At 39.1% G+C, this 28,000-nt stretch overlaps 1 protein-coding gene across 4 annotated transcripts; it reads right to left on the reverse strand.

The window, feature by feature from the left end:
- Positions 1–1,721: 1,721 nt before the first annotated feature.
- Positions 1,722–26,093, reverse strand: LOC101736678 (aquaporin). Of its 4 annotated transcripts, none has more exons than XM_038013254.2 (6): positions 24,394–24,537; positions 15,070–15,201; positions 10,701–10,897; positions 10,261–10,614; positions 9,786–9,866; positions 1,722–8,524 (listed from the first exon to the last, which is right to left on the reverse strand). In XM_038013254.2, the coding sequence occupies exons 2-6, from the start codon at positions 15,146–15,148 to the stop codon at positions 8,345–8,347; spliced, it is 891 nt and encodes a 296-aa protein (XP_037869182.1). In that variant the 5' UTR covers positions 15,149–15,201; positions 24,394–24,537; the 3' UTR covers positions 1,722–8,344. The 4 variants fall into 4 exon arrangements, with proteins under 4 accessions (XP_037869182.1, XP_037869183.1, XP_062526352.1 ...); XM_038013255.2 differs by lacking the exon at positions 24,394–24,537 and adding an exon at positions 20,190–20,611; XM_062670368.1 differs by lacking the exon at positions 24,394–24,537 and adding an exon at positions 15,447–19,960.
- Between the last annotated feature and the right edge of the window lie 1,907 nt (positions 26,094–28,000).

Genomic DNA, 28,000 nt, shown 5'->3' on the forward strand with positions numbered 1-28,000 from the left:
GCCATCTATCGTCAAATAGTAGCAACGAATATCATAAGAACTAATAAAATCGAGAACTCTCGAGAAGTACAACACCATCTATTATCAAATAGCGGAAACGCATATCGAACTCGACTTGTGAGGAATGCTCTCGACAATTCTAGGGATGTCGTATCGACGATAAAAGCGTTGCAGGAATGTCATGAAAACCGTTAGTAATCGGAACTACTCGAAGCGAAACAGCGAACGGATCACCTGAAGCGAATTACGGAAAAAGCGAATTACGAATTGTGAAGAGCTTTGTAAGTGTTCTATGTGTTAAATAGAGTTTGAATTTGTACTTCGGTAGAGCTTACTTAGAACTAGTAGAACTAGTCATACCAAATGAACTTAAATTAAATAAAGAATCAGATAACTGGATTAGAGACAGGAAAATTACATTAAAAAGAACAATGAAATCACATGAATATAATAGAGTGTATCGCGCACATCCCTATTTGTTCTCCTGGTGCGCAGTCGAGGGATTTGGGCAGCAAACATGCGGGCGGCGCGGCAGAGACGTCGCCAGCCGACCCTCAAGCTTCCAGAAAAAGTCAATCCTTCAGTCGATATAGACAAGTGTTTTTTGTGTTAACCTCAATTTCTTATCTTTAAGTTCATTGTCAAATGTTTACACATAATGAAACTATACCTTAAATTGTAATAGTTTTAATTCGTTATAAATGCTAATATAAAAAAAAACATAATTTTAAAACAGGTGATATGGTATATGTCGAAAATGGTCACAAACTAAATAGGAATAAATTCGAAGAGTTAAGGATTGGTCCATTTAAAATAGAACAAAAACTGTCTCAATCAATATACCTACGAGATCAATATAGAAAATAAAAAGAAGGAGTCAAATCTATTTCATATTACAAAACTTATTCTTGCTTTGATACCAGAAGAGATCAAAGATTAGAAAGAAGGAAAAGAAATTGAATGGAACAAAAAATCATTTAAAGCCCTAGAGGGGAGATGAAAAGAAAAACCTTTAGTATTTAAAACCTTTAAACTCTGTAGTTTTAAAAAAAATCCATAGACGGATTAATTGACCTGTCTATGATTCAGTGAAGATAGTTCAGCTTTGCATAATTTAACAATACGATTTAAAATAATAATTTAAAAAGGAGATTAAAGGTTTGAAATGTTGTTTTCTTAATATATTACAGAAAACGTAATTAAGTCTTTTTATGGTCAGTCATTCTAGAATATTCCATATCATTATATATATTATTCGTGTATTTGTATTAAACAGTACACTAGTGCAGCAAGCGTTTTTTGTATTATTTTGTGTCCTATATTTTATGTTTAATAATCATATCTTAATCATACTGAAAATCATACATAACTTTTAGTAGGCTTCAGTTATTCAGTCATAATAAATTAAACAATATGTTAAGTATTCCATAAATTATTATATTTATCTATACTAATGTTATAAATAGGAAAGACTTGATTGTTTGTTTGTTTGCATTGAATAGGCTCCGAAACTACGGAACCGATTTGAAAAATTCGCTCACTGTTGGGAAGCTACACTATCCTCGAGTGACATAGGCTATAATGTATTTTCAAAAATATTAGGGACTTAATGAAACCCCATGTGAAAAAAAATTACCTAAAATATTATTCAGATCGAGTGGGCTGGATAATATAATAATATATGTAAAGAAAAACCTTCATAGTCTAAAATAAATAAAAAATAAAATAAAATTCATTTAATTCAGACCCTCTTAAGTCCATATGTTGTAAGTAGAATAATACTTAGAACTATGTTAGTAAAATTAAAATTAAAATTAGCAATTAAAACATTTAAACATTTAATTCATAAATCTGCGCTGCTTTGAGGCACCTGGTATATGGGTATGTATATGAACCCAGTGTCTCAAAACAGCACATTCGGGTTTATTACCTATAACCATCAGGATATTATTAGTACTCGCACGAACCCCACGCATCAGTGAGGCCGTTCGTTTGCGGATGATTGATGAAAAGTCATCCACGTGAGCATCCTCAAACATACCTGATGCGCTACAGTACCGCGGGAGCCCCAACAACATCCTGAAAGCATTATTATATTGCACTCGGAGAGCATTGTATGCCCGCCGCGCATATCGAGCCCACAGGGTACAGGTATATAAGGACTGGCAAAACGCCTTGAACAAGGTTACCTTAACCTGTGCGGTACAACGGTAGAACCTGCGGGCCAGCATACTGCAGCGGACAGCCAACGCTCTCCGTTCCCTTTCAATATCTGCATCATCTTTAAGGTGCTCAGTTACAATATGGCCAAGGTATTTGAACTCAGTAACCCTCTTCAGTGGAGTACCTCCGAGCGTCACTGGTGGCACATAAGTCGGTTTTGTCTTTGCTGCCTTAAAGACGAGCAGTTCACTTTTTTTAACATTATAGCGGAGCCCGTGAGATTCCGCGTACCTCTCACAGATGGACAACAACCGCCGGAGAGCACCGATCGATGGGCTCAACAGCACCATGTCGTCAGCGTAACTGTTGCTGTTCACACAGTGACCATCAATCGAGCAGCCGACACGTGCGTCACCGAGTGCCTCGATCAACTCATTAATATACAGGTTGAAAAGCGCCGGTGAGGTTAAGCCCCCCTGCCTCACCCCGCATTCCAACCTGTACTCCTCCGAAAGTGTGTTTGACCATCTTACCTGATTGGTCTGATACTCGTATTAATGGGAGAACAAGTCCACGTAAGGTCCCGGTACGCCCGTCTGCCTCAACTTACCCCACAACAAGTCGTACCTGACTAGGTCGAAAGCCTTCGAAAGATCGAGAAACACTGCATAAACAGGCGTATTCCTCTCCGTGTAGTATCCCACCACATGCTTTAGCGACAGGATTGCACACTCGGTAGATAACATCGGTCTAAAACCGAACTGAGCATCACTTAATTTAAGATGATCACTCACCTGCCGCTCGAGCACTGCATCGAGTACCTTAGCAGTTATGGTTGCCAGGGAGATCGGCCGATAGTTGTTACGATCCGATACGTCGCTTGTTTTATTTTTTAAAATCGGGACAGCGACCGTTCTCATTAACGCCCCGGGCAGATACGAATGTCTGATACAGAAGGTATATAAGAGCGCTAGTAATCTAGGTAAATGCGAACCAGCGTGTTGAAAGTGCTCAATGCTGAGGTGGTCATGACCGGGAGACTTACCCTTAGTCATATTCATTATAATTAATTTAGTTTTATAAAAAGGATTTTTCTTATATGTCATTCAGTGAAGTTTGACATTCAGTAAAAAGAAAGTTCAGTTTGTTAAAAATAATAATTTTATTAAATCAAGGGCTTTAAATGTTGTTTTCTCATTATACCTACATATAACAGAAAACGCAATTAAGTCTTTTATTGTTTATTTATTCTGGAGTACCCAATATCATTATAAAACAACATTTTTTGCAACACCATGAATAAAATAGAAAAATTAAGGTTTGATTTTGCTGTGAAATCAACGGAAGATGGAAAATCAAATGTTATATGCATAACTTCAATTGCTACACCTGATGGACAGATTTTTGAGATACCAACCGAATATCAAAATGCCAACTTTCATGAAGAAATTACAAAAACTTCAAATTATGCAAAGGTAAAAAAATCTTTAAACAAAAGACACCAAACCAGATAAGTATGGATTACTTTGACAAATGATATGTCAAAAATTTATTTAGACGAGGATCAAAATTTACAATTTGATGATTTTTATTTGGAAGAAATTTTGGAGAGCAATGCTAAGTCTATAATTGACGATTCGAATCAGAACGTTGAAAAATTATTAGAAAAAATGCTTGCCTTACTATGACTATATACTATATATAGATATATATAGACTATATATAGACTATGCCTTAAAAAAAGAAAAATTTTTGCTAGAAGTCAGGAAGTCGATTGATACTGGGACACTCATAGACCTGATAGCATTCGGATTAACTTATTATGTTGCTGACAAAATAGATAGGGAAAACATACAGGGAACAGAAGATCTTTATAATGAAATCGGAAAACTAGAACATCTTGTTGGGAAAAATAAATTTGATAATAAATTTGATATTAAATATTCCGATACTACATATTATTATAGAAAAAATAAAGAAACAAAACCTTGCTTAATATGTTTAAAGGAAAAAAAAGGTAAACGCTACCATCCCAAAGAAAGCTGTTGGTTTAAGGAAAATAATAAAGAAACAGTTGTACGATACATAAATAATTCTGAATTGGAAATCGAATTAAATGAGAAGAATCCAAAAAACTAGAGGTGCCACCATTAATAAAGGTCAAGTTAATATTAAATGATACTTTAAAAGTATCTGGAATTTATGATTCTGGGTCAAATGTGTCTTTGATCAATGCAAAATTATTAAAAATACAACCCAAAGAAAATTCAGGTGATATAGAAAAAGTTTATTTGAAAACTATTAATGGTGAGAAGAAAACAAAAGGTATTGTAACATTAAAAATAAAAATCTATAATATTGAAGGTTTTATGGATGTATTTATAATAGATAACGTAAACTTTAATTATGATTTTTTAATTGGTTTGGATTGTATAAAAAAATTCAAACTAATACAAACGGAAGAACTAAAAATTAAACAATGCTACAATTCAGAAGAAAATCTGAAAGATAAAAAAAGCTATAATTATTCTCCTACAACTGTCGAAATTCCTAATGTACTATGTAACAGAAATGAAGGAGGTTTTTCAGAACCTGAAGTATTAAAAAAAGAAATTAATTCTACACACAATGGTGAGATTAACTTTAATGAACACATAAACTCGGAAGGATTTGAAATAGTTGTAAGCCATTTTGATGCCTACCAGCAGTCGGAAATTAATAAATTAGTAGAAAAATACAAAGCAGTCTTCGCCAAAGATAAGTATGACGTGGGGACAGTAAAAGATTATGAAGCTCATATTGACTTAATGGTGGATAAGTATTGTTTCAAACGTCCCTACAGATGCACGGTTGAAGATAGAAAATAAATAGAAACCCAAATATCAACACTATTAAAAAGGAATTTGATCAAGGAGTCTTACAGCTCATTTGCTGCTCCAGTAACTCTGGCATATAAAAAAGAAGATGGGAGAAAATCAAGGCTATGTATAGATTTCAGTGAATTGAACAAAATAATTGTACCCCAATTACAACCATTTCCATTGATAGAGGATTTGATGGTAAAAACTGTAAATTGTAAATATTTTTCAACCCTTGACATAAATTCAGCTTTTTGGTCAATTCCAATGAACATTCAAGACAGATACAAAACTGCATTTGTTACACAAGAAAGTCATTTTCAATGGACGTGTCTTCCATTTGGAATAAAGACAGCGCCTGCCATTTTCCAAAGAATATTGAGTAACGTAATTAGGAAACATAAACTTTCGAGTTTTGTAGTGAATTTTATAGATGACATTTTAATTTTTTCGAAAACTTTTAAAGAGCATTTGATGCACCTATCAAGACTACTGGAAGCAATACTAACAGAAGTATTTAGACTGAAATTTTCGAAATGCAGTTTTGCAAATAATTCCGCCAAATATTTAGGTCATTTAATAGAAAATAATTCAGTTAAACCTCTGAAAGATTACTTAACCGCTGTAAAAAAGTTCCCAGTTCCAGAAACAAGAAAAAAATATACGTCAATTCTTAGGAAAAGTAAACTTTTACCAAAAATTTGTACCTCATAGTGCAATTATACTAGACCCGTTTCACAATCTGTTACGAAAGGATGTGAAGTTTATCTGGTCTACAGAATGTCAGAAATCATTTGATAAAATAAAAGAACTGCTATGTTCAGAACCAGTTTTAAAGATTTTCGATCCTGAATTACCGATAAATATTTACACGGATGCAAGTATCAAAGGAGTGGGAGCGGTGCTAAAACAAGAAGAAAAAAATGGTATAAGTAAACCTGTTTCTTATTTTTCAAAAAAACTAACAGAGGCCCAAAAGAAAAAGAAGGCAATATATCTAGAATGTCTGGCAATAAAAGAAGCTGTGAAATATTGGCAGCACTTGCTTATGGGAAGAGAATTTATAGTATATTCAGATCATAAACCATTAGAGAATATGAATGTTAGAGCCAGAACTGATGAAGAACTAGGGGATTTGATGAACTATTTATCTCAATATAATTTTGAAATAAAATATTATCCAGGAAAATCGAGTCAGGAAGCTGATTGTTTGAGCAGAAATCCTGTTCTAGAGTCTTATGAAAACGCTGATGATTTTTTAAGAGTGGTAAATTTAATAAGCCTAAATGACATAAAAAATGATCAGAACACAAATACAGATCTACGAAAAGGAAAACATATCTTCGAAAATGGAATATATTAGAAGTTGAACAGAAGAAGAAAAAAATCGTACTTACAGAAGAATTTAGTAAGAATTTCATAAAAGTTGTTCACACCAGCTACTGCCATATAGGGAGATCGCAATTAATACAAAAAATTACGCCTTTTTACGAGGCCAAAAATATGATCGCAAACATTAAAAATATTTGTGAAAATTGTGAAATTTGTATAAGGAATAAGTCAAGAAGGAAGTCAAGATTTGGATTAATGTCACATTTGGGTCCAGCAACACGTCCATTCGAGATAGTATCTATTGACACAGTTGGAGGTTTAGGAGGGTCACGATCTACAAAAAATATATGCATCTTTTAGTAGATCATTTTACGAGATATGCATTTATTTTAACATCTAAGAACCAAAACTCTGGAGATTTTATAAAACTTATACAAAGTGTGACACAATACTATAATATTGACATGGTATTAACAGACCAATATCCTGGCATAAATTCGAAAGAATTTAAAGATTTTCTGAAAAAGGAAAATATTACAATGGTTTTCACTGCTGTAGATGCACCATTTTCGAATGGGTTTAATGAGAGATTGAATCAAACTTTAGTTAATAAGATTCGATGTAAAATTAATGAAAACAATAAAAAAATAGCATGGACATCGATTGCACAGAAATGTGTGGAAAAATACAATGAAACTGAACACACGGTCACGCGGTTTGCCCCTAAATACCTTTTGGAAGGTAAAAATGTGGATGTTTTACCACTGAAACCAAAAGCAAATGGTACAATTGAAGATCTTGAGAGAGACAGAAAATTAGCTTTTGAGAATACAGTTAAATCTCACAAATATAACAAAAAAGCATTTGATATTAATAGAAAAGAATGTGAACTGAAAGTTGGAGACCAGATTTATGTAGAAAATGGAAATCGATTAAATAGGAAAAAAATGGATGAACTGAGAATTGGACCTTTCAAAATTCTAAAAAAGATTTCAAATTCAATATATTTAGTTGATATCGGACACAAAAAAGTGGAATCGAACCTCTATCACATTACAAAATTATCTCCAGTATCAGTTCCTACATGAACAATTACACGTAATTGTTTCCCTAAGGGGGGGAGATGTAAAGAAAAACCTTCATAGTCTAAAACTCTTTAGTTTTATAAAAAGGATTTTTCTTATATGTCATTCAGTGAAGTTTGACATTCAGTAAAAAGAAAGTTCAGTTTGTTAAAAACAATAATTTTATTAAATTAAGGGCTTTAAATGTTGTTTTCTCATTATACACATAACAGAAAACGCAATTAAGTCTTTTATTGTTTATTTATTCTGGAGTACCCAATATCATTATATATATAATGAATAAAAATAATATAGTATATACATACGACATTCACACATCATTATTTACAAAAATATTCCGGTCAGCATATGTCTGTTAAAGTTATGTCACAATAAGTGTTCTAATCTTTAAAAAAATAAAACAACGTCTAATATCGTTTACAGGGAAGTAACTGATTCAATTAATTTGATGGCTTTTCTTTTGTATGTGCGATATTTTTAAGGAAAAATTAATAATAAGTAAATTATTATTTAATAAAATGTAACAAAAACATCATGAAAATAAAAACAAAAGTTCATTAAAATAATAATATTCAAACTCACTTTATAATTTTTTTTTTTATAACCTCACGCAAATAGAAGGGTTTATATGTGTGCATTATAATTTTTTATTTTGATTTTTTAGTTAAATACCCGGGCAAAGCCTGGGCGGGCTGCTAGTAAATATATAAAAACATCAGCAGGCATTACTCATTAATGTATAATTATCAACGAAAACTACAATAACTCGTAGAAACCGGGCGTGACCTATAGTAAATAAATAATTACCACATTTACAGAGTAGCGGTGAAGACTTATTGTAACATAGTTAGTACAGGTTTGTGTCATTTGCAGTTATTGTAAATGTAGAGACGTTGGCACGTGACGTCACCCGCCACCCCCGGGCGCCCGCCAGTCTTCCCGGGAGCAGCACGCGGCAGTGCAGTGCTTGGAGAGAGGGCGCGGCAGGGCGGGGGCGGGGGCGGCGCGGGGGGGCGGCGGGCGCCACAGCGCGCAGTACAGCGCGGCCGCGCCGGCGCCGCCGCTCAGCGGGCCCACCCAGTACACCTGCGTACAGCATCGCACACACTTTACTCACCGGCCACCGCTACTCATTATTAATTAGTAAACATTAACATCCTAGCTGATTTATAACTTTTAGTGACCGCACTACGTATGTTACATTTTCGACCGTAGAATCTATCTATTATTTGATCAGGACAGAGATTGCTACAACCCCACCAGTGTGTGGCACAGGGTGGACCCGGCGACGCTACGGAGGCCCTCGCTAGCTGGTACTGTTGCCTTCTTTGAGCTTTTACGTGGAAGTCTGAGAGTCCGCTCTTCTGGGCTATAAAGTGGTCGCATAGCGCAATACCACAGTGTAATCCCGCTATCCACTTTGAGGCATGAGTCTCAATCGGCTGTTTCGCCCTTCGGCCCGGAATGCCTTACTACTTTGCGTCAGAAATAGAGAGGGTGGCGGTACCACTCGTGTGGGCATACAAGCCATTCTGTCCTCGTCATTACACTGATTATAAAATTTGGGGTTTATTTTTATTGTTATTGTGCCACGATGCTCGTACCTTGCGGTATGTGAACTCCGGTATAGTGGCATCGCGCGATACAAGTACACCGGGGCTAGTTACACGAGCACACGGCACACCTGATGGTGAGCGGTTATCGTCGCTCATGGGCATAAAAAAAGCCAAGCCTCTACCTCTCAAGTATTTGGGCGCCCAGGCCGTACTCAAGGCGAAGCCGACCTTGTACTGTGCAAAGCATAAGTCTTTGCCCAGGTGTGAAATACCGCTACGTTAATGACCCCTTTTTAGCTTTTAGCCAAGAATCTCAATGCCTTCGAAAGATTGCGATACTCCTTTGAATTGCGGTACGGTGATAAAAAGCCTTTTTTTCACAGTGAGCGCGTAAACTTGTAAACCATTTTCAGACTCAGATTTCCAACTCTTCTGAATCAGTACGTCGAGCGCGTAGCAATAGATGGTATCGATGACCTTAGAGTTCAATTATACTAATAACGAACAATTCCCAGGAAAACTCGTGCCCAGTGGGTTCCTGGTGCTAGCCAAGGATCGCCGTATACCCCCGCGGGTGGGGTAATCTTCTTTAGGTCCTGTGTGTGTATATGTGTAAGGTAGTTTTTACTCTACCTATTCGCTGGTAGTCCAAAGAGCTATTCCAGCTACGACCGAACGGGTCAGGTAGTTTGTATAAAAAATCACCCATACATTTTCTACATATTGGTAGATGCTTTACTTGCAACCGAAGAACAAGGTAAGAAGGAGTACTTTTAAGAAGAGTTACTGACCCAGTGGTGATGGAACTGCCCCAATAAGACCGCGGGGGCGAGGCTGCGGGCCGGGTTCATGCTGGCGCCCGTCAGCGTGCCCTGCAACACGGACAGGCCACATGTTATGTCACACTTATGTAGTGCTACAATTTTTTTGTTTTTTTTTGTTTTTTTTTTATTGCTTAGATTGGTGGACGAGCTCACAGCCCACCTGGTGTTAAGTGGTTACTGGAGCCCATAGACATCCACAACGTAAATGCGCCACCCACCTTGAGATATAAGTTCTAAGGTTTCACGTATAGTTACAACGGCTGCCCCACCCTTCAAACCGAAACGCATTGCTGCTTCACGGCAGAAATAGGCAGGGTGGTGGTACCCACCCGCGCGGACTCACAAGAGGTCCTACCACCAGTAATTACGCAAATTATAATTTTTGTAGTGTATCTGATTACATTAACTAGGCTTAAATAATGATGGCCATATCGATAGTCACCGCAACAAGGGACATGGCCGCCACGGACGTGCCGATCCGGAGCGGCCATGAGTCACGCAGGTGTTGGTTGCGCGGATCCCACGCGGCACAGTTGACGAGCGCCAGGCACGCGCCCAACACCGCCTCCACCGCCACCGCTCGAGCCGTCGAAACACCGGGCGCCGGCACCGTCAGGCACCCCGCCAGCGAACCGCCCGCCGGTACCAGCGCGGCCAGAGCCGCGGCGCCCGCTGCTCCGCCCGCCAGCTGTGCCGCGAACATCACGATCGCGCGCACCGCAGACACCCGACCCCACACCACGGCTGCCAGCGTCACCGTCGGGTTCATCATCGCGCCCGAGATGTGATCCAAGCCCTGTTAGTCAGACACACAACTATCAACCTTAGCATTAGCATCAGTACAGCGTCAGACGCAAGGTGCGAGCCCGACGACGTTCTCACCTGAACCAGCATAGCGACAACACAACCGCTGGCGAGCGCAGTGTGCGTGGAGCTGAGAGGCGTGGGCAGACAGGATGGAAAACACGAGAGCAGCACGAGCAAAGCAGCGCCCAGCGCCTCGGCTGCGGCCACGCGCGCCAGCTCCGGCCGATTGTCGGTCGGCAGTCGCGCGGTGCAGCCGCACCCGCCGCGGTACTCTGCAACACCCTCTACTCGATCAGATATGTCTAGTTATACCGGTGAAATCATAATAGGTTAGGGAAAAAGTCTTCGCATTATAGTATGTATATAGTATGTATGTACTTGTAATAAAATCTCTTTGCCTATACTATTTGTATCTGGCTGGTTTTGGTATCATTAAAAGTTTAAATTTTAAAGAAGATAATTCCAAATTCAAATTAGGATAATGTGTGATTTTTATTTATTTTTCGTACTGTCAAGATAAGTGAATCTAATGAAGAAATTCTATACATTTTAAAATTTTACTACAAAAAAGGTAAAAATGCAACACAAGCCACGAAAAAAATTTGCGATGTTTATGGACCTAGTGCAGTGTCTGTTAGAGTAGCACAAATTTGGTTTAAGCGTTTTCAATCCCGAAATTTTGATGTCAAAGATGCACGTCACTCTGGTCCCGGTCATCGTTCTCGTCGAACCCGTCGCTTGCTACGAAGGGCTCGACGAGTAAATTAACCCTCAGACACAGCCCACTGAGTTTCTTGCCGGATCTTCTCAGTGGGTCGCGTTTCCGATCCAGTGGTAGATTCTGCGAAGCACGGCTCTTGCTAGAGTTCGTGTTAGTAACTTCATTCTTGTTTGAGCCCCGTGAGCTCACCTTACTAGTTAAGGTTACGCTGAAGTAGCCTCTCAAGGCTCTCAGCTAGGTAGGAAAAAAAAATACTCTGGTCGCCCCATTGCGGATAAAATGGATGCCATTTTTTAAAAAGTGGAGCAGGATCGGCATATCAGTAGTTACGATGTAGCTGAAGAACTGGGAATTAGAAGTCGTCGTGGCCTAAAGGATAAGACGTCCAGTGCATTCGTGTGTAGCGATGCACCGGTGTTCGAATCCCGCAGGCGGGTACCAATTTTTCTAATGAAATACGTACTCAAGAAATGTTCACGATTGACTTCCACGGTGAAGGAATAACATCGTGTAATAAAAATCAAACCCGCAAAATTATAATTTGCGTAATCACTGGTGGTAGGACCTCTTGGGAGTCCGCACGGGTAGGTACCACCACCCCGCCTGTTTCCGCCGTGAAGCAGTAATGCGTTTCGGTTCGAAGGGTGGGGTAGCCGTTGTAACTATACTGAGACCTTAGAACTTATATCTCATGGTGGGTGGCGCATTTACGTTGTAGATGTCCATGGGCTCCAGTAACCACTTAACACCAGGTGGGCTGTGAGCTCGTCCACCCATGTAAGCAATAAAAAAAAAAAAAAAAAGAATTGACCACAAAACAGTTTTGGGGCATTTGAAAAAAAACTGGGTACACAAAAAAGCTCGATATTGGGGTACCTCACAAGCTCACTGAAAGAAACCTAATGAACCGTGTACTCATTTGTGATTCTTTATTACGACGTAATGAAACCGAACCATTTTTGAAGAAGCTGGTGATGAAAAGTGGATCATGTACGACAAGAACGTGTGAAAAAGGTCGTGATCAAAGGCCGGTCAGGTTTTACAGACTGGTGAAACCCGCAACAAGGTGATGCGCTCCGGCCGATTGTTGCCCACCTCGCCGGAGTGTGTCCTGCCGTCTTCCCAGGCGTGGCAGTGTTTAATACATGATAATAATAATAATTTATTTATTAACTTTGAAAACATTTACACACAACAGTTTGCTAAAAACTCTCCACACTAGGCACTGCCTGTCTCGTGGAGAGTATCTTAAAACTAGTAATAACGGTGCTGGATACAGTTAAGCGAGTATTATACATAATATATATATGTATAATATTCGCTTAAAGAAGCTATAAGCTATAAGAAAAGAAACGGGTGTAATGATTTTTACTATGCGTGTTTAGAGTACCTAGTGCATTTCAGAAAGTCCTCCGAAAAAGAGTAGGACCAATTAAGCAGTTTTTTTTAACTTTTTTTTATTTTTATTTTTTATTGCTTAGATGGGTGAACGAGCTCACAGCCCACCTGGTGTTAAGTGGTTACTGGAGCCCATAGACATCTACAACGTAAATGCGCCACCCACCTTGAGATATAAGTTCTAAGGTCTCAGTATAGTTACAACGGCCGCCTCGCCCTTCCAACTGAAACGCATTACTGCTTCACGACAGGAATAGGCAGGGCGGTGGTACCTACCCGTGCGGACTCACAAGAGGTCCTACCACCAGTGATTACGCAAATTATAATTTCCTTTGTGGATAGGGATAACCAAAGCTTCTTTCCAAGTTTATAGGCAAAAATGGAATTGTTTGGAGGAGGCTTTTACCCTGAGGAGGAGATTAAATTGCATAAGTAGTAAATTTATTATCGTTACGTAGTAGTATAATTATTAACTACTAAATTAATGAAGCTATGTCTAATTATTGTGGAATCAAATACAGCTATTTTATTATTATTATTTATTATGCCGCAGTAGTAGTAGTAGTAGTAGTAGTAGTAGTAGTAGTACTCTGCAAATACAACTTCAAAATTCAAAATTTCAAATTTAAAATCATTTATTTCAACTTAGATGTCAGCATAACACACTTGTTGAATGTCAAAATATAAATAACAATGTTAACTCTACCACCGGTTGCAAAAAGAGTCACAGTCCTGAGAAGAACCGGCGAAACAAACTCAGCGGGTTTTTTGAAGTGAAAACTTCTTTAGAATCGTTGTGATTTCAAACCGGATGCAACGGAAAAAACGACAAGTAAGAGACACAAATACAAAAATGTGTAGAATGAAGCCAGCAAAGAATGAGACAGAAATATACATACTATTTAATACAGCGCCATCTGTGAGATTTTTTAATACTAACGTGTGTATGAAAGCTCTTGTAGTCAATTTTAATTTAGGATTATACGTGAAATTAAAATATCAATTCACAGAGGGCGCTACCTTACAATTATTTACTAATGACAAAATTTTGAGAACGAACGTAACGTGAACCTAGCGCGGAAAACAAAGCTTGACTGACGAACCAATAGCACACCGGCAAGCATGCGGCAGGTGACCCGCCCGCCCCGCGCCGCACCTCATACCACCAAATACATCGATAAATAGCCTACTGCGCAGCTTGACCGCCAGCGTTCTTTTTAAGTGACGCGTACTCTACGAAATTCATTCGGGTGTTTGTCTGTGCGCCTGTACAACAAAATCCCACAAGATGTTCAGAACCTACATATACATAGGTTTAAGAAAACTATTAAAGAACATCTGTGCAATAAAGCTTACTATAAAGTCAATGATTATCTAGAAGATTGCACAAAGTGGGAATGAGTTGCTCGCTCCGGGCATTTCAATATTGTAGTAATTGTTACGTTATAATACTCATTGTAAAAATTTCATATTTATTTTAACAAAAAAAATTAATATAAAAAAAAAAGACATGCCCGCTGAGTTTCTTGCCAATTCTTCTCAGGACGGAGGCTCGTTCTTGTGAATTGGCGGTAGTTCTTTTGATGTTCAACAAGTATGTACTTTCAATTATGTTGAATTTTTTTTTATTAATTGAACGTTTTGTGGGATCTTGTTGTAAAGTTGTACACCCCGGCCCCCTAAAAGAATTGCTTATTTTCTTAATTCGAGCCGCCGGCAACGCAAGCCTGTTTGTTCCTAGTGTTCACATTATGCAAATCGCAGACTCTGGGGAATTCTTCAATGTTTTTACGCACGTACAATAAATTTTCAAAAATGTATTGGGACGCTAAATTAGAATTTTGATTTCCTTAAACTTGTCCCTCAAGGATTCCCTCGGGTGCATATTATAAATAGCACGAATAGCCCTCTACAATTACGGTTCAATCTCTCACATATTTGTATTTCGAATCGATATAGCATATTATTATATTAAATAATACTCACAATCTCCTGAATATAAATCAAATTAAAGTGCGCTGATTGGCTGCAGGGACTAAATGACAGTGGCAGACACAGTTCAAACAATATCTTCGATGTCCCGATCCACTAACGGTGCTTATAGGCACCACAAGCACCAGTCACCGCTCTCGTCGAACCCGTCGCTTGCGACAGTGTAGGGCTAATGTTAGCAACGTGACTATGCTAGAGCTCCGTGAGCTCCCACACTCGTTCGATGAATCTAGTTTGATCCCTCGATTTCACTAGAATAGCTATTAGTCCCTATCACTTTAGCTGTAGTTAACTATTTACTGCAAAGAGAATTGAGAGTAAAACTGAACTTACTTGATTTGTGTATGTTTAGCTTTGTTCCTTCGTCATCATGACCACCGCCAGCTCTGACATAATCTTGCAAAATTCCCATTAGTGTCTATTCTACATCACAGTATTCACAGCAAAATTGTTGAAATTCCCGTTCTGTCGGAAACGAAGGTAGGTACGTCACTTTCAATTTTGAAATTCTTACATTCTGTAGCTATTTTAAGTACTTTCTGATCAAATTTACATTAATTAAGGAAAAACATTTTGTCGAATAATTTGTGTTTCTAGATAACGTACATTTAAATAATAATTGGTTTCAAACAGTAAAATATTTGTTGTTTGATCGCAAGAAATACCTTTCAATTTTAAGTTTACGACATGGTTTAAAAAAAAATTCAAACCTTTTGCTCCTTTTTACGTTTTTTAATATTTTTTCATTACCTATTTTTTCAGCGTTGGATGGTTTAATTTTGATCCACAATCTCATCTCGCTTTTACTTCTTGGTAGACTTGGGGTTAGTGTCTCAATAAAATTATAGTCTTCATTAAATTAGGTTTACGTTCAAGTTTATTATTTCCAACGTTTCAAATATTTCGTCCGGCAGCACTCGGTGTTAAGAGGCCACCAGCGGCCACAGACATCATACCGACATCAATATCATCCACCACCACGATGATTTTCCTTCACCGTACAAGTCGTTAGCCATAGAAATTGGTACCGGTCTACAGGATCTGCGCACCGGCGCCGGCTTAGTTGTGACTACTGACTTCAATCACACTTTTATGAAATGACTCAGTGTAACTGCTAACTGCCTCACGTTTCGCTATATGTGACTATCGCTAGATCACGCGCCACATTTTATGGGTGGTTAGTAACAGTTACTCTAGGCAGACAAGCTAACGGTCTATCTGATAGTAAGAGTCCATCACTGATAGTCACTAGCAATATCTGTGCCACAGCTGATTAGTGATCTACTGCTGAGGCCGCCTTTCGAAGTTCGGTTGAAGAAGGACATGTCATAGTCTTCTGGGTAAGGATTTTATTCCAGAACCGAATATTACGCGGCAATAACGATTAATTAAAATGTACTCTCGATGAACGCAGCCTTTCTAAGTGGTAAAGACTCCTTTTGGAGCTTTAGCTCCTTGGACGAGCATCTGTCCATTATATGGGGGATTCAGGTGAGTGAAACACCATTGGTTGTTCCACGAACTGCAATTAAATCAATATATCACTTCTCATAAGTATATATTTTTTGGGAACACAACGATAGCACACTTTAATTTTACAACTAACGCCGTCTATTGGTGGTATTCAAATAAATTCACCATCTACATTACTGAGCACTGTAGATATTAAGTGAAATGAAAGGTTTGGGGTAAAAGCATCTTCTTTGTGGAGCCAGCATCATAAATCGTGGTAAAGGAGTAGCAGACGTCTATGCAACTTTGTTACTCCGTCCATCCAAAAAGATGGCGATCCAATCAGAGGGTCCCTCGGGGATTCCATATCCCCGTCATGACCTATGCAAGTGTAGTGTTCGCTCACGCAGCCCGCTCTGACTTAAAACCCCATCGATATAATATTACCACGTGGTAATATATCGATGTAAAACCCCTTCAAATAATTCAATCCCGTTTCTGCAGAATAGCAGTCGGAGCCCCGTGGTTCGTCAGGAACATCGACTTGCATGATGACCTGGACCTAGAATCAATCATTAAGTATCTACAGTCGGCATCAATGCCATTTCGAGAAAGCGGCACGACACGAGAACCCGTTGCTCTCATCGTGGCCGCCGGTAACTACATTTCCGATCCTGCGGACCGAATGGAAAGCAGTCGACGTCGCCCAAAACACGTCATTTCGGATCCTCCCGATCCACTAACGGTGCTTTTAGGTACCTCAAGCACCGGTCACCGTTCTAGTCGAACAGGTCGCTTGCCACGAAGGGCTCGACGAGCAAATTACCCAACAGACACAGCCCACTGAGTTTCTCGTCGGATCTTCTCAGTGGGTCGCGTTTCTGATCCGGTGGTAGATTCTGTGAAGCATAGCTCTCGCTAGAGTTCGTGTTAGCAACGACGTCAGGTTTGAGCTCACCTAGAAGCTCGGCGAATCTAGAATAACCCCTCGAGGTTACTAGAATAGGTAGGAAAAAAAAAATGATTCCATATTTTAGTTGCTTCGACAGTATTGCCATATGCCAGGTGCAGTCGAAAACATTCGTCACACCAAAGTTTACAAGGATTCTTCAAAGCCACAGCCTGTCGGTGAAGAGGTTACATAACAAGGTCACCAATGAACGTCTGGCAAGCTGGCGATTTCAAGCTACCGGAGCAGCTGCGCATCGATTACCTTGGAACGCAAGCGAGTTATTGTGGTGTGCCTGTAGCCAATCTTGTCGGATATACAGTGGACATGGGCGGTCTTCCACGAAAATGAATCCTTTTCGGTACCTACTGATACGTCAAGTTAGTGGCGAACATCTTTAGAACGAATCATCATCATCATCATCAGCCTTTATCTGCCCACTGCTGGACATAGGCCTTCCCCAATGCCTTCCACATAATGCGGTCCTCCGCCTTCCGCATCCAACGACTTCCCGCCGTGCGCACTAAGTCGTCAGTCCACCTGGTTGGAGGACGCCGCACGCTCCTTGTACCCATCCGTGGCCTCCATTCGAGGACTTTCCTCCCCCACCTGGCGTCGCTGGCTTGACAGATGTGACCGGCCCATTGCCACTTCAGCCTGCTAACTTTGCGAGCTATGTCGTCGACTTTGGTTCTCCGTCGAATTTCTTTGTTCCGGATTTTGTCCCTTAGAGAAATACCTAGCATAGCTCTCTCCATCGCCCGCTGTGCGACTCTTAACGTATGGGCCAGTCCTGCCGTCAGTGTCCAGGTTTCCGCGCCGTAGGTCATCGCGGGGAGAATGTACTGGTTAAAGACTTTTGCTTCAGGCATTGAGGAATTTGCGAGGTGAGGATTGCACGGAATTTCTCAAATGCCGACCAACCCAGTCGTATGCGTCTCTTAGAACGAATGGTAAGATGTAATCCGACCCACTCGACTTCTAGATGTCGAGTCTAGATGTCCAGTTGTCACCCCGTGTCCGCCCGTGGGTCTTCTCCGTCGTGGAGTCCACTTGAGGGCGAGGAGGTCGTGAGGACTTACAGCACACCGTATTTATTTATTTATTTATTTATTTATTATTTGTGGTCATAGGTTAACAAAGATTAATAAGTTAATATTAATAAATGTATCACTATGTCCTGCTAGTAAAGCGTACAAATATTAGGTGTAAGTATAATCTACATAAAAATAAAAATAACTTAAATTATAATTATTGAACTCTATTCTACTTAATTATCTAAAGTTATCGTCTAAATATTCTGACATACTATAGTAAGCCTTATCTAATAAAAATACTTGCAATTTTTGCTTAAAATCATGTAAATCTATTGTCTTCAAAATTTTTATAGGTAGTTTATTAAATATTCTTGATGACATACTAAAAAAACTCTTGTCATAAAGGGCAGTTCTATGAGGTAGCGAAGAGATCTTTAAAGTATTCCTAACAGATTGCGGTTTTGCAAACAGATGTTTATTCGTTTTGACAAAAATCGCTACCTCATAAATATACAACGATGTAAAAGTCATGATTTTTAACTTTTGAAAGAAAGGCTTACATGAGTCTGGTACATGAATGTTTGCTATAGCACGCACACATTTCTTTTGTGCTTTAAATACGTACTCTGTATTAGTGGCGTTTCCCCAGAATATTAAAGCATATCTAAGGGTTGACGCCACATATGCATGGTAAGCTGTCAGTACAGCTGATTGGTCTACTACTTTCGCTAACTTATACAAGGCATACGTATATTGGTTTAATTTTTTACATATTGTATCAATGTGTGTTTGCCATTTCATATCATTATCAATCCAAATACCCAGAAATTTAGTACTATTCACTTCTTCAATATGTGTCCCATCATATTCTATTTTCAAAGAGTGTTGTATTTCTTGTGGGTATGTGACAATTTTTGTTTTATTTAGGTTAATTACTAAATTGTTTCTTAATAACCATTCTATAACTAGCTTAAGAGTAGTGTTAATATCGGACTCTAAGGAGTTTAATTCTTTTTCTGTGAAGATGACGGTGCTATCATCGGCAAAGAGAATCATCGGATGTTCTATGGCTTTAGGGAAGTCATTAATATAAATTAGAAAAAGGAGCGGCCCTAGTACGCTGCCTTGAGGTACACCGAATTGCATTTTCATCCAATTTGAGTGATAGCTTTGTACTGTCCTACTCAGTGGACATATGTTGTCTATTTCAACCCTTTGATATCTGTCAGTTAAATATGATTTTAATAATTTATGGACATTGCCTCTAATTCCGTAAGCGTTTAATTTATCTAGAAGGGTTTTATGATCCACATAATCAAACGCTTTAGTCATGTCCATGTACAGTGTAGCAGTAGGAGTTCGATTATCTAAATTGTAATATATAGGTTTTAATAGGTCATGTACAGCCATATTAATTGATTTATTTCTTCTGAAACCTTTTTGCTCTTGTGTAAATAAATTATGTTTTTCAAAGTAGGAGTTAATAGCTTCGTAAATCATTTTCTCTATAATTTTGGAAAAAATGGGAAGTAAAGATACCGGTCTATAACAAGCAATGTTTTCTTTATCGTCTTTCTTAAAGAGTGGCTTAATGACAGATCTTTTTAGTTTGCTTGGGAAAACGCCATGTTCTATACATAAGTTTATGATATGGCTAAGTACTGGGCTTATAATAAGTGCTACCGATTTAATTGCCGATGTAGTAATATTATCATAACCAGAACTATGAGTGTTTTTAAGGGATTTCATTAACAAAAAGATGTCGTACGGAATAACAGGATTCATGAATAAAGAGTGAGGTGTACTGTGACTATTACTTGTATTTTTTATCAAAATTTCTGGTGTTTCATTTAAATTTACCGGAGAGTTTATTTTATCAATATCATTATCAGTATTAGTATTGGTAGCATTAATAAGAAAGGTATTAAATTCGTTGGCAATGTTAATGGGGTCTGTTATTATACGGTCATTTACTTTTATTCGTGTTATATATTCTTTTGGAAAATTTGCCTTACTTGAATTAATTATTCTCCATGTAGCTTTCGATTTATTGTCTGCATTTGATATATAATAATTGTTTTGACACTTTTGAGTTAGCTTTATAATTCTTTTAAGTCGCGCACTATAATTTTTTAGAATCTGCTTTTGACTTTCTGAAGGGTTGGTTCGATAATTCCAAAGTAATTTTCTCTTTTGTTTACAGCATTTACCAATCCCTTTAGATAGCCACCTTGTTTTTTTAACACAGGTATTTCTTATTTAAGCAGATATTACGCCGCATTTTTAGTTCTGTGGATTTCAGACGTAACACTTGCTGTCCTTGTTTGTGTGTGAAAACTTGACGTAAGCAAGTGTCGCGCGTAGATTATTTTAACTCACAGTCATTTCAATGATTTTTAAAACAACCGCACGGCCGCCACGCCGTAGGAGCGCGTCACAATTAACAGACCGTCAATATTTGTTGAACAAAGATCTTACAACATTCGGAATAACTAAACAAACGTTCGGTGCGCGTTAATGTACTGTGAGGTCACTTCTCAGCGCCTTCTCAGATTGAAATTATTAGTTTTTGTTTACAAGGGTATATTCCAAGATTCAATGAAACCACCAGGGTTTTATTTCATTACATTGATGGATAATAATAATAATAATAATATTAACCGATGAGCCCGGTAACTATCAGCAAAGGTGATATTAAGACTGCAGTCTGTAGTTCATCGCACTGGAAGTCTCCAGGCTGCGACGGACTGCAGCTTTACTGGCTAAAAAGTTTCCGGGCTTGTCACGAAGCCCTCGCCAGACAGTTCCAGGAAGCCCTAGATACAAAAGTGCTCCCCAACTTCCTCACTACTGGGATCACTCACCTCATTCCAAAATCGGAAAGTACCGCGGATCCGGCACAGTACCGGCCAATAACGTGTCTTCCTACCACCTATAAGACACTGACATCCGTTCTGGAAACTAAGATCTCACACCACATAGACAGCTGTCGAGTACTGTCTGGTGCCCAGAACAGGTGTAGGCGTGGTAGCCGCGGTACTAAGGAACTCCTCTTGATCGACGCGGTATCTGGCCAGCAGGTCAAACGCAACCGACGAAATTTCTCTGCCGCCTGGATAGATTATAAAAAGGTATTTGACTCGGTCCCCCATACATGGCTGAAGAGGGTCCTCGAGCTGTATAAGATAGACGATACAGTTCGAGACTTCCTCGGTGCCTGTATGGGGCAATGGAGTACAATGCTTAGTCTATCCGGTGTGCGGCTGTCGGCTGTGGAAGACCGAATAAAAGTGAATCGGGGTATATTTCAGGGTGATTGTCTGAGTTCATTGTGGTTTTGCCTGGCCCTGAATCCTCTCAGTTCATTACTGGAGGCTTCGAGGACAGGCTTTCAGTTCCGGAGGGGGGGCTTGAAGGTGTCCCACTTGTTCTACATGGATGACCCAAGTTGTACGCTCCTCATGCTGCAGGCCTCAGGCGACTGCTTAACATCTGTCGATTATGCCGCCGACCGGGTGAATCCCTCAGACATGTCACCTCTGGTTGTTCTATGCTTGCTAACACTGAGTACTTGCACATACATAACCAAGCAGCCAGAATCCTCCACCAAGAGCTCGCCCTTAAGTATGGCCTCATCGAACAGAGGCTACCGTATTATAAGTACCAACCGGACGCTGTACTCGAAAACGACCATGCCAAGCTCTACTGGGACCGGCCCATCATCACGGACAGGACTATTCTTGCGAATAAGCCTGATATCGTGCTGATGGACCAGACGGAGTCTCGGGTATTTCTGGTGGATATCACAATCCCCTATCCCTTTGTTTATTTTAGAGAGTAGGATTGGGTGAGGTAGGATGTTCGAAGTGAAATCATGACAACACCTGAATAAAGCACGGAACACAGAGTGTGCTCGACCACGGGTTGCGTGAAAAGCTGACGCAGGGCAAGGAAGGGTCCCCAGTCCACTTTGCGGGATCCACTCCGGTCTCCAACTCCGGCAGGACGACCGCACGACAGAATTTACACTGGTTGCTGAGACAGCTTCCTGGGGCGGAGTTTAGTAGTGATACCTGGTTTCAGGTCCTCTACTGACCGGCGGGCGGCGGCGGATAGCGTTTTACTGGGTCTCTCTATACCCCTGTCAAACAATCACGTCCCGCCAGCTTGCTTTTTTTTTCCTACCTAAGCTGAGAGCCTTGAGAGGCTATTCCAGCGTAACCTTAACTAGTAGGTGACCTCGCGGGGCTCTAACCTGACGACGTTGCTAACCCGAACTCTAGCAAGAGCCGTACTTCGCAGAATCTACCACCGCATCGGAAACGCGACCCACTGAGAAGATCCGGCGAGAAACTCAGTGGGCTGTGTCTGCGGATTAATTTACTCGTCAAGCCCTTCGTCGCAAGCGACGGATTCGACGAGAACGATGACCGGAGCCAGCTTGCACGCACTTTTGCTCCGCATGTCCCAGGTGTCACCAGGATTCGCCCCCAGCAAGAAAGAGAAAAGGGCAGGAATAGAACTAGCTCTCCAACCCACACGTAGGAACACAGCTAAGCTATTTGGTAGCGGACTCTAGTTGGAGGGTGGAGGTCAGCCATGGTCAGCGTCGGATATGGCCCTAAAACCGTTTAGGAACGTACTGTACTAACACGTCATAGAAACTAATGTTTAGTATTAGTTAATAAAAATACTAAAGATGATTTGTTTATCGATCATGCTACTCATTGGATGGAAAGTGTTTTCTGATGCCCATGCACATCGGCCACACTCTGGACCACACTTGAAGAAGGACACGTTGTAGCGCCCATAATGTTTATAACATGCCTTAATGTGCAGTTTGTTGTTTGCTGTTATTCTGTTACTGTTTATTCAGCTTTTATATTAAAATGAAATGATAACGCAATGTTTTATTGTTAGTGTAGCGTAATACCCATTAGGAGCGGTATCTGCGACAGCGGAGTTGGTACATATTTACGAAGATGACAGTGCGGTCCTCGCGTCCTATCCACTGGGCTCGGCTCGGCTCCAACCACTGTTATGGGGTCGCTTATTTTTACATAGTGGTGGTAGGGCGTCTGTATGACCGCGCGGGTAGGTTTCTGTCGTGAAGCAGTAATACGTTTCGGTTTGAAGGTGGGGTAGCCATTGTACTCTAAACACTGAGACCTTAGAACTATGTCTCTAGGTGGATGGCTACATTTACGTTGTAGATGTCTATGGGCTCCGGTATTCACTTAACAACAGGCGGGCCGTAAGCTCATCCAAACATCTAAGCAAAAAATTAAAAACGATCTTCTAGACGACAGTGATTGATTCTCATCGCGCGGAATTTGAGAGGTGGTTAGCTACTTTGTTGTTTGTCTCAAAAATATGCTCGTGATTGAGTTATCACATAATCGTAGATATATCTAAGCGTGTGTAATCACAACATCTTATATCTGGCGTAAGACGCGGAATCAAAGCGTTATCATTTAAGCCGGTCGGTACGCTGCATGGCGGTTGTTTATCAACTGGTAGTCCTAATTTATTTTTAATGTTTGATGAAGGATTAATTTACTGTTTACATCTCCTCTTTCATGCAATTTAATATTAAAATGACTATCATTTTAACATCAGAATAGTACGAGCGTCATCTTAATTTAAATCTAAAAAAGTCCATATGAAGGCCATAGTCCATATTTGTGATAAATATAAGAATACGAAGCACCGAATGTTACTGTAGTCGCCGATGGCCATCACATTGTACTTCGCCGTCAATAAAGAAGCTAGGACGTTTAATTTGCCCAACTAAAATGATAGTATTGTTCAGAAAATATGTTCCCTGGTTGTTATTATATTTTAAATATGTCCATTATCAACAAAACAGAAACGTCTGACAATAGTTGCCTCGCATTTTGTTTAGCATCGGCACGCGGCATGCGGCATTCCGTCAAACAGATTCAAGAAAGGGACTCAACAGGGAGGAGTGGATACAGCGGTCGGGTTATACGTACCTACCTACTCGCATAATACGGTTGCATTCATTATTATTAGCCTCTTCTTATGTTTTCTGAATAACTATTGTAATTTTATTATTTATAACGCGTTTTTATTGATCGAACAAATATCCAGAAAACAAACTTCAGTCGTTTAAGATCACATTCGAAGATCTACGACGTGCGCCTGCTCATTGATGGTCACAGAATGATGCAGTAAATAGCTAGGAACAATACTCACGCAGCGCGACGCTCGGTGCGGATCCCATGTCGTGGCACTGGGTCATGGCACCGCTGCAGCAGAGGACTCCGGGCTCGTCGTCGGATCGAATAGCACGAGCTGGTCCGAGCGTCAGGTGTCGACTCACTAATTTTCGCACCCTTCACATAAGGAGCGGCGCCGGCAGCCGCGCGACACCGTCACACCGTCACTCCGTCACGTCGTCACAGCGACATTTAGCGAGCACGGCTCTAGTGGGCGCGGGCACGCCGCGGGCGTCTCGTCCTCGAGAGATAATGTGATTGATGACCGGCGGCCGCGACGCACGTGGATCGATTTCCAATCAATTATTATATTTCACAATCTCACCACTAATTAAGGAAGATATTTTCGCGAGTAACAACAATATTAGTAGGGAGGTGTCTCCGCTTCCCTACGAGCGGAGCGCCGAGGAAGCCACACAGCTTGGCGAGAACGTGTACAATGAAGACATGCAAATTGATTTATTTTGTTGTTAATGTAGATGTTTACGTAAAGGGGAATGCCCATTTCAGGCCCAAAGCGGACAATAGATTAGAGTCAAAATACTTAGTGCATTAATTTTGTCATAAATAAATATGCATTTACTTTCTTCCAAATGAGCGCCACTACAGTTTACAATAAGTAGTTTAAAAAAAGTAACTCTATTGAAAAAACAAGGTTTTTTATTTTTGCGGGAAAAATATTGCCAGCACAAAACCTATTACGTATTAAGTAAACATTTTAAGTATATAAATAATATATTTTCAGTATTTGAGAATACTTAAAATGTTTTATTTATATGTTTTATATTATATTAATGAGTTAATAAATCGATTTTAATCGATTAAAAGCACATAAGATAACATTAAAGACATACCCATTGGACTTTAACCTGTAACTATACTTGAGACCTTAGAACTTATATCTCAAGGTGGGTGGCGCATTTACGTTGTAGATGTCTATGGGCTCCAGTAACCACTCAACACCAGGTTGGCTGTAAGCTCGTCCACCCATCTAAGCAATAAAAAAAACTTTACTAGTATTGTTATTTAAATATGTACAACTAAAACAAAAACATAAAAAAGAATGTGTACTCGTAAAAAATAGATTAAGAAAAATAAATCAACTATCGGTTATTTAAAAAAATAATCGATATTTCAATTTAATGTAATTATTTTTTGTTATACTGACAACACTGAATTTAATCTGACTGACTGACACTTCGCTTACTGCTTGCGCTTACGTTCAAAATGGATGTGTTTTGATTTTTCTTCGATTTGTTTTACTGGCTCTGTTATCCTCCCTTAAATGACGACTTTGGCTCAGGAGTTAAAGATCACAGCTACATTCGATTATGGATCCGATCAATAACGTTTCATACTACGACTGAAAAACATTGTATGAATTGTGGTTTTAATCTGACCGAGATTCAAAACCATACATTGGATAAAAATACCTTAGGAACATCTCTCTTATAATAATTAATAAATTAAACATTAAGAAAAGAAAAGTTTTTTAAGTATCTCACAATCCGACACTTATTTACTTATATAGAAAATTAATCTCAAAACTATTTTTTATTTTTATTTAATTTTTATAATAGTGGCGTCAATTTCAATAATTATTTTTTAGATATCCAATACATTTAAGAATTTGAAACAGTCCATTTTTATAGTAATATTTGATGTCCATCTTGGGCCCAGCACACTATGGAGAGTGGGCATTCCCCTTTAGACATGTAGTAGATTTTTATTGACCGTGTAGTATCTGTGAAGTGTTTAAAGTCTGTATATAGGTTAAGGGTCGGAGCGTGGCTATTCGGGTTCCTTTAAACGTTTAGTGAAATTCCAGTAAATTCCCATTTTTCACTGAGACATTAGATTCACATTTTTCTTTCAATTTTAACAGACTTCAAATAAAAAAGAATTAAGTGGTTCTCAATTCGAGTCGTATGTTTTTTAAAAGTTTTTTATCGAGTGATGACTGTAACTAAACTGATTTATGTTATTTTGTTGTAATCGCAAGTTTGAATCGACCACTTGGTCCTCCGTTATAAGTAGGTTCCCAACTTTTTATTTTTTTATTGCCCTTGTAGGCCGACGAATATACGGCCCACCTGATGGTGAATGGTTACCGTCGCCCATAGATTTCAGCAATGCCGGGGGCAGAATCAAGTCGCTGCCGCTTAATACTCTCCACAAGTCTCGTTTGAAGAAGGACATGTCGTAGCGCTCGGGAAACACCGTGGAGGAGAGCTCGTTCCAAAGCCGGTTGGTACGTGGCATAAAGATCTCTGGAAACGCACAGTGGCTGAAGGCAGGGGCTCCAGGTAACATGACTGAACTCTACTGCGGTGGCAGGCGATGTGATGATAAAAACGAGATGACGGTATCATTTCAAACAATTCTTCAGAGCACTCTCCATGGAACATAGGGTACAAAATACAGAGGGAACCGAAGTCCTTCCGCAGACCCAGAGGTTCCAAACGATTCCTGAGAATGGGGCTATCGACAATAGAAGTATCGATTATCGTCGGACTTGTGCTTTATAAAGCAAAAAAAGTCTGTCCAGGCGTGAAGTACCGCTTTGCTCTGTAGATGACTCGTAGCATCTTGGACTCCAGCTTGGCTTTGCCCTCTAAATGACTTTGAAATCGCTTGAAATGTCGACCCCAAGTGCCTTAATACTTGTGGAAGGTTGCAGGGATACTTCTTAGAATTGCGACACTATGACAAAGAGGTCTTTATTCGCAGTGATAAAAAATCTTTAAATTCTTTCGAGTTTAAGTGTTCATTAAAATTAATCTCACAATTGTCCGTAAAATCAAGTTCTTTCTTTAATACTTCAGGTTCCTTCTCAAAAACTTTCTTTGTTTCTGTCACCGTACTAGGTTCAGAAATTTCGAGTTTTAGGAAAATAGCTATGATTAATTATTATTTTTGTTTTTCAATCTTCATATTTTCATCTGAATTTTAATTGTTTGATCTTCCATCTTCCGCTGACCATCAATTCAAACCTTAGTTTTTCCATTTAATGTAAAATGTAACAAAAAATGTTGTTTTTTACTGATATGGAGTATATGGGCGCAAACGCCACTGTTGGCAATAATTAACAAAATAATATAAAGTTTAGTTTATTCTATGTTAATATTCATTTATTATTAGCAACAAAACAGTTATTCTACCATATTTAATAATTAGCAGACACTGTTTTGATGTGAAAATGTTCAGAATATGTTTAATGTTTATATTATTGTTTATAAACACAAATGACTGTATAAATGATTAAATATGAATAAAGCATAAATATTAATAATAACTTAAATTATAATTAACAGTACTAATAATTTAATTAAGTATTGTAATTGTTATGCAATGATGTTGTTGGCGCCATCTATTATTAGGCTGGATAATAACAATGTTAGTTAATATTACATAAAAGTAATTCCTGTAAAATAAATTAAATGTGAGTCATGTAAAATCACTAAAATATGTATTTTGAATATTAAGCTATGTTTTGTGAATTGTTTCGCAGTAATTACCTACACTTGTTTGTATAAAAGAAGTTGTAGTCGCTATAACCATCACAAAATGGCTAATTGTGTAAG

The sequence above is a fragment of the Bombyx mori genome, chromosome 10, assembly GCF_030269925.1.
Source record: "Bombyx mori chromosome 10, ASM3026992v2".
NCBI classification, from domain to species: Eukaryota; Metazoa; Arthropoda; class Insecta; order Lepidoptera; family Bombycidae; genus Bombyx; species Bombyx mori.

What these genes read in the sequence shown, in the direction of transcription:
- LOC101736678 (XM_038013254.2), bottom strand. Translation starts at nt 15,148, where the DNA reads ATGGGAATTTTGCAAGATTATGTCAGAGCTGGCGGTGGTCATGATGAC. An exon ending in TTGTCGCTATGCTGGTTCAG is followed by an intron (nt 10,615 to 10,700) that starts GTGAGAACGTCG and finishes TCTGACTAACAG; the next exon opens with GGCTTGGATCACATCTCGGG. An exon ending in GGCAGTTCCATCACCACTGG is followed by an intron (nt 8,525 to 9,785) that starts GTCAGTAACTCT and finishes TGCTGTACGCAG; the next exon opens with GTGTACTGGGTGGGCCCGCT.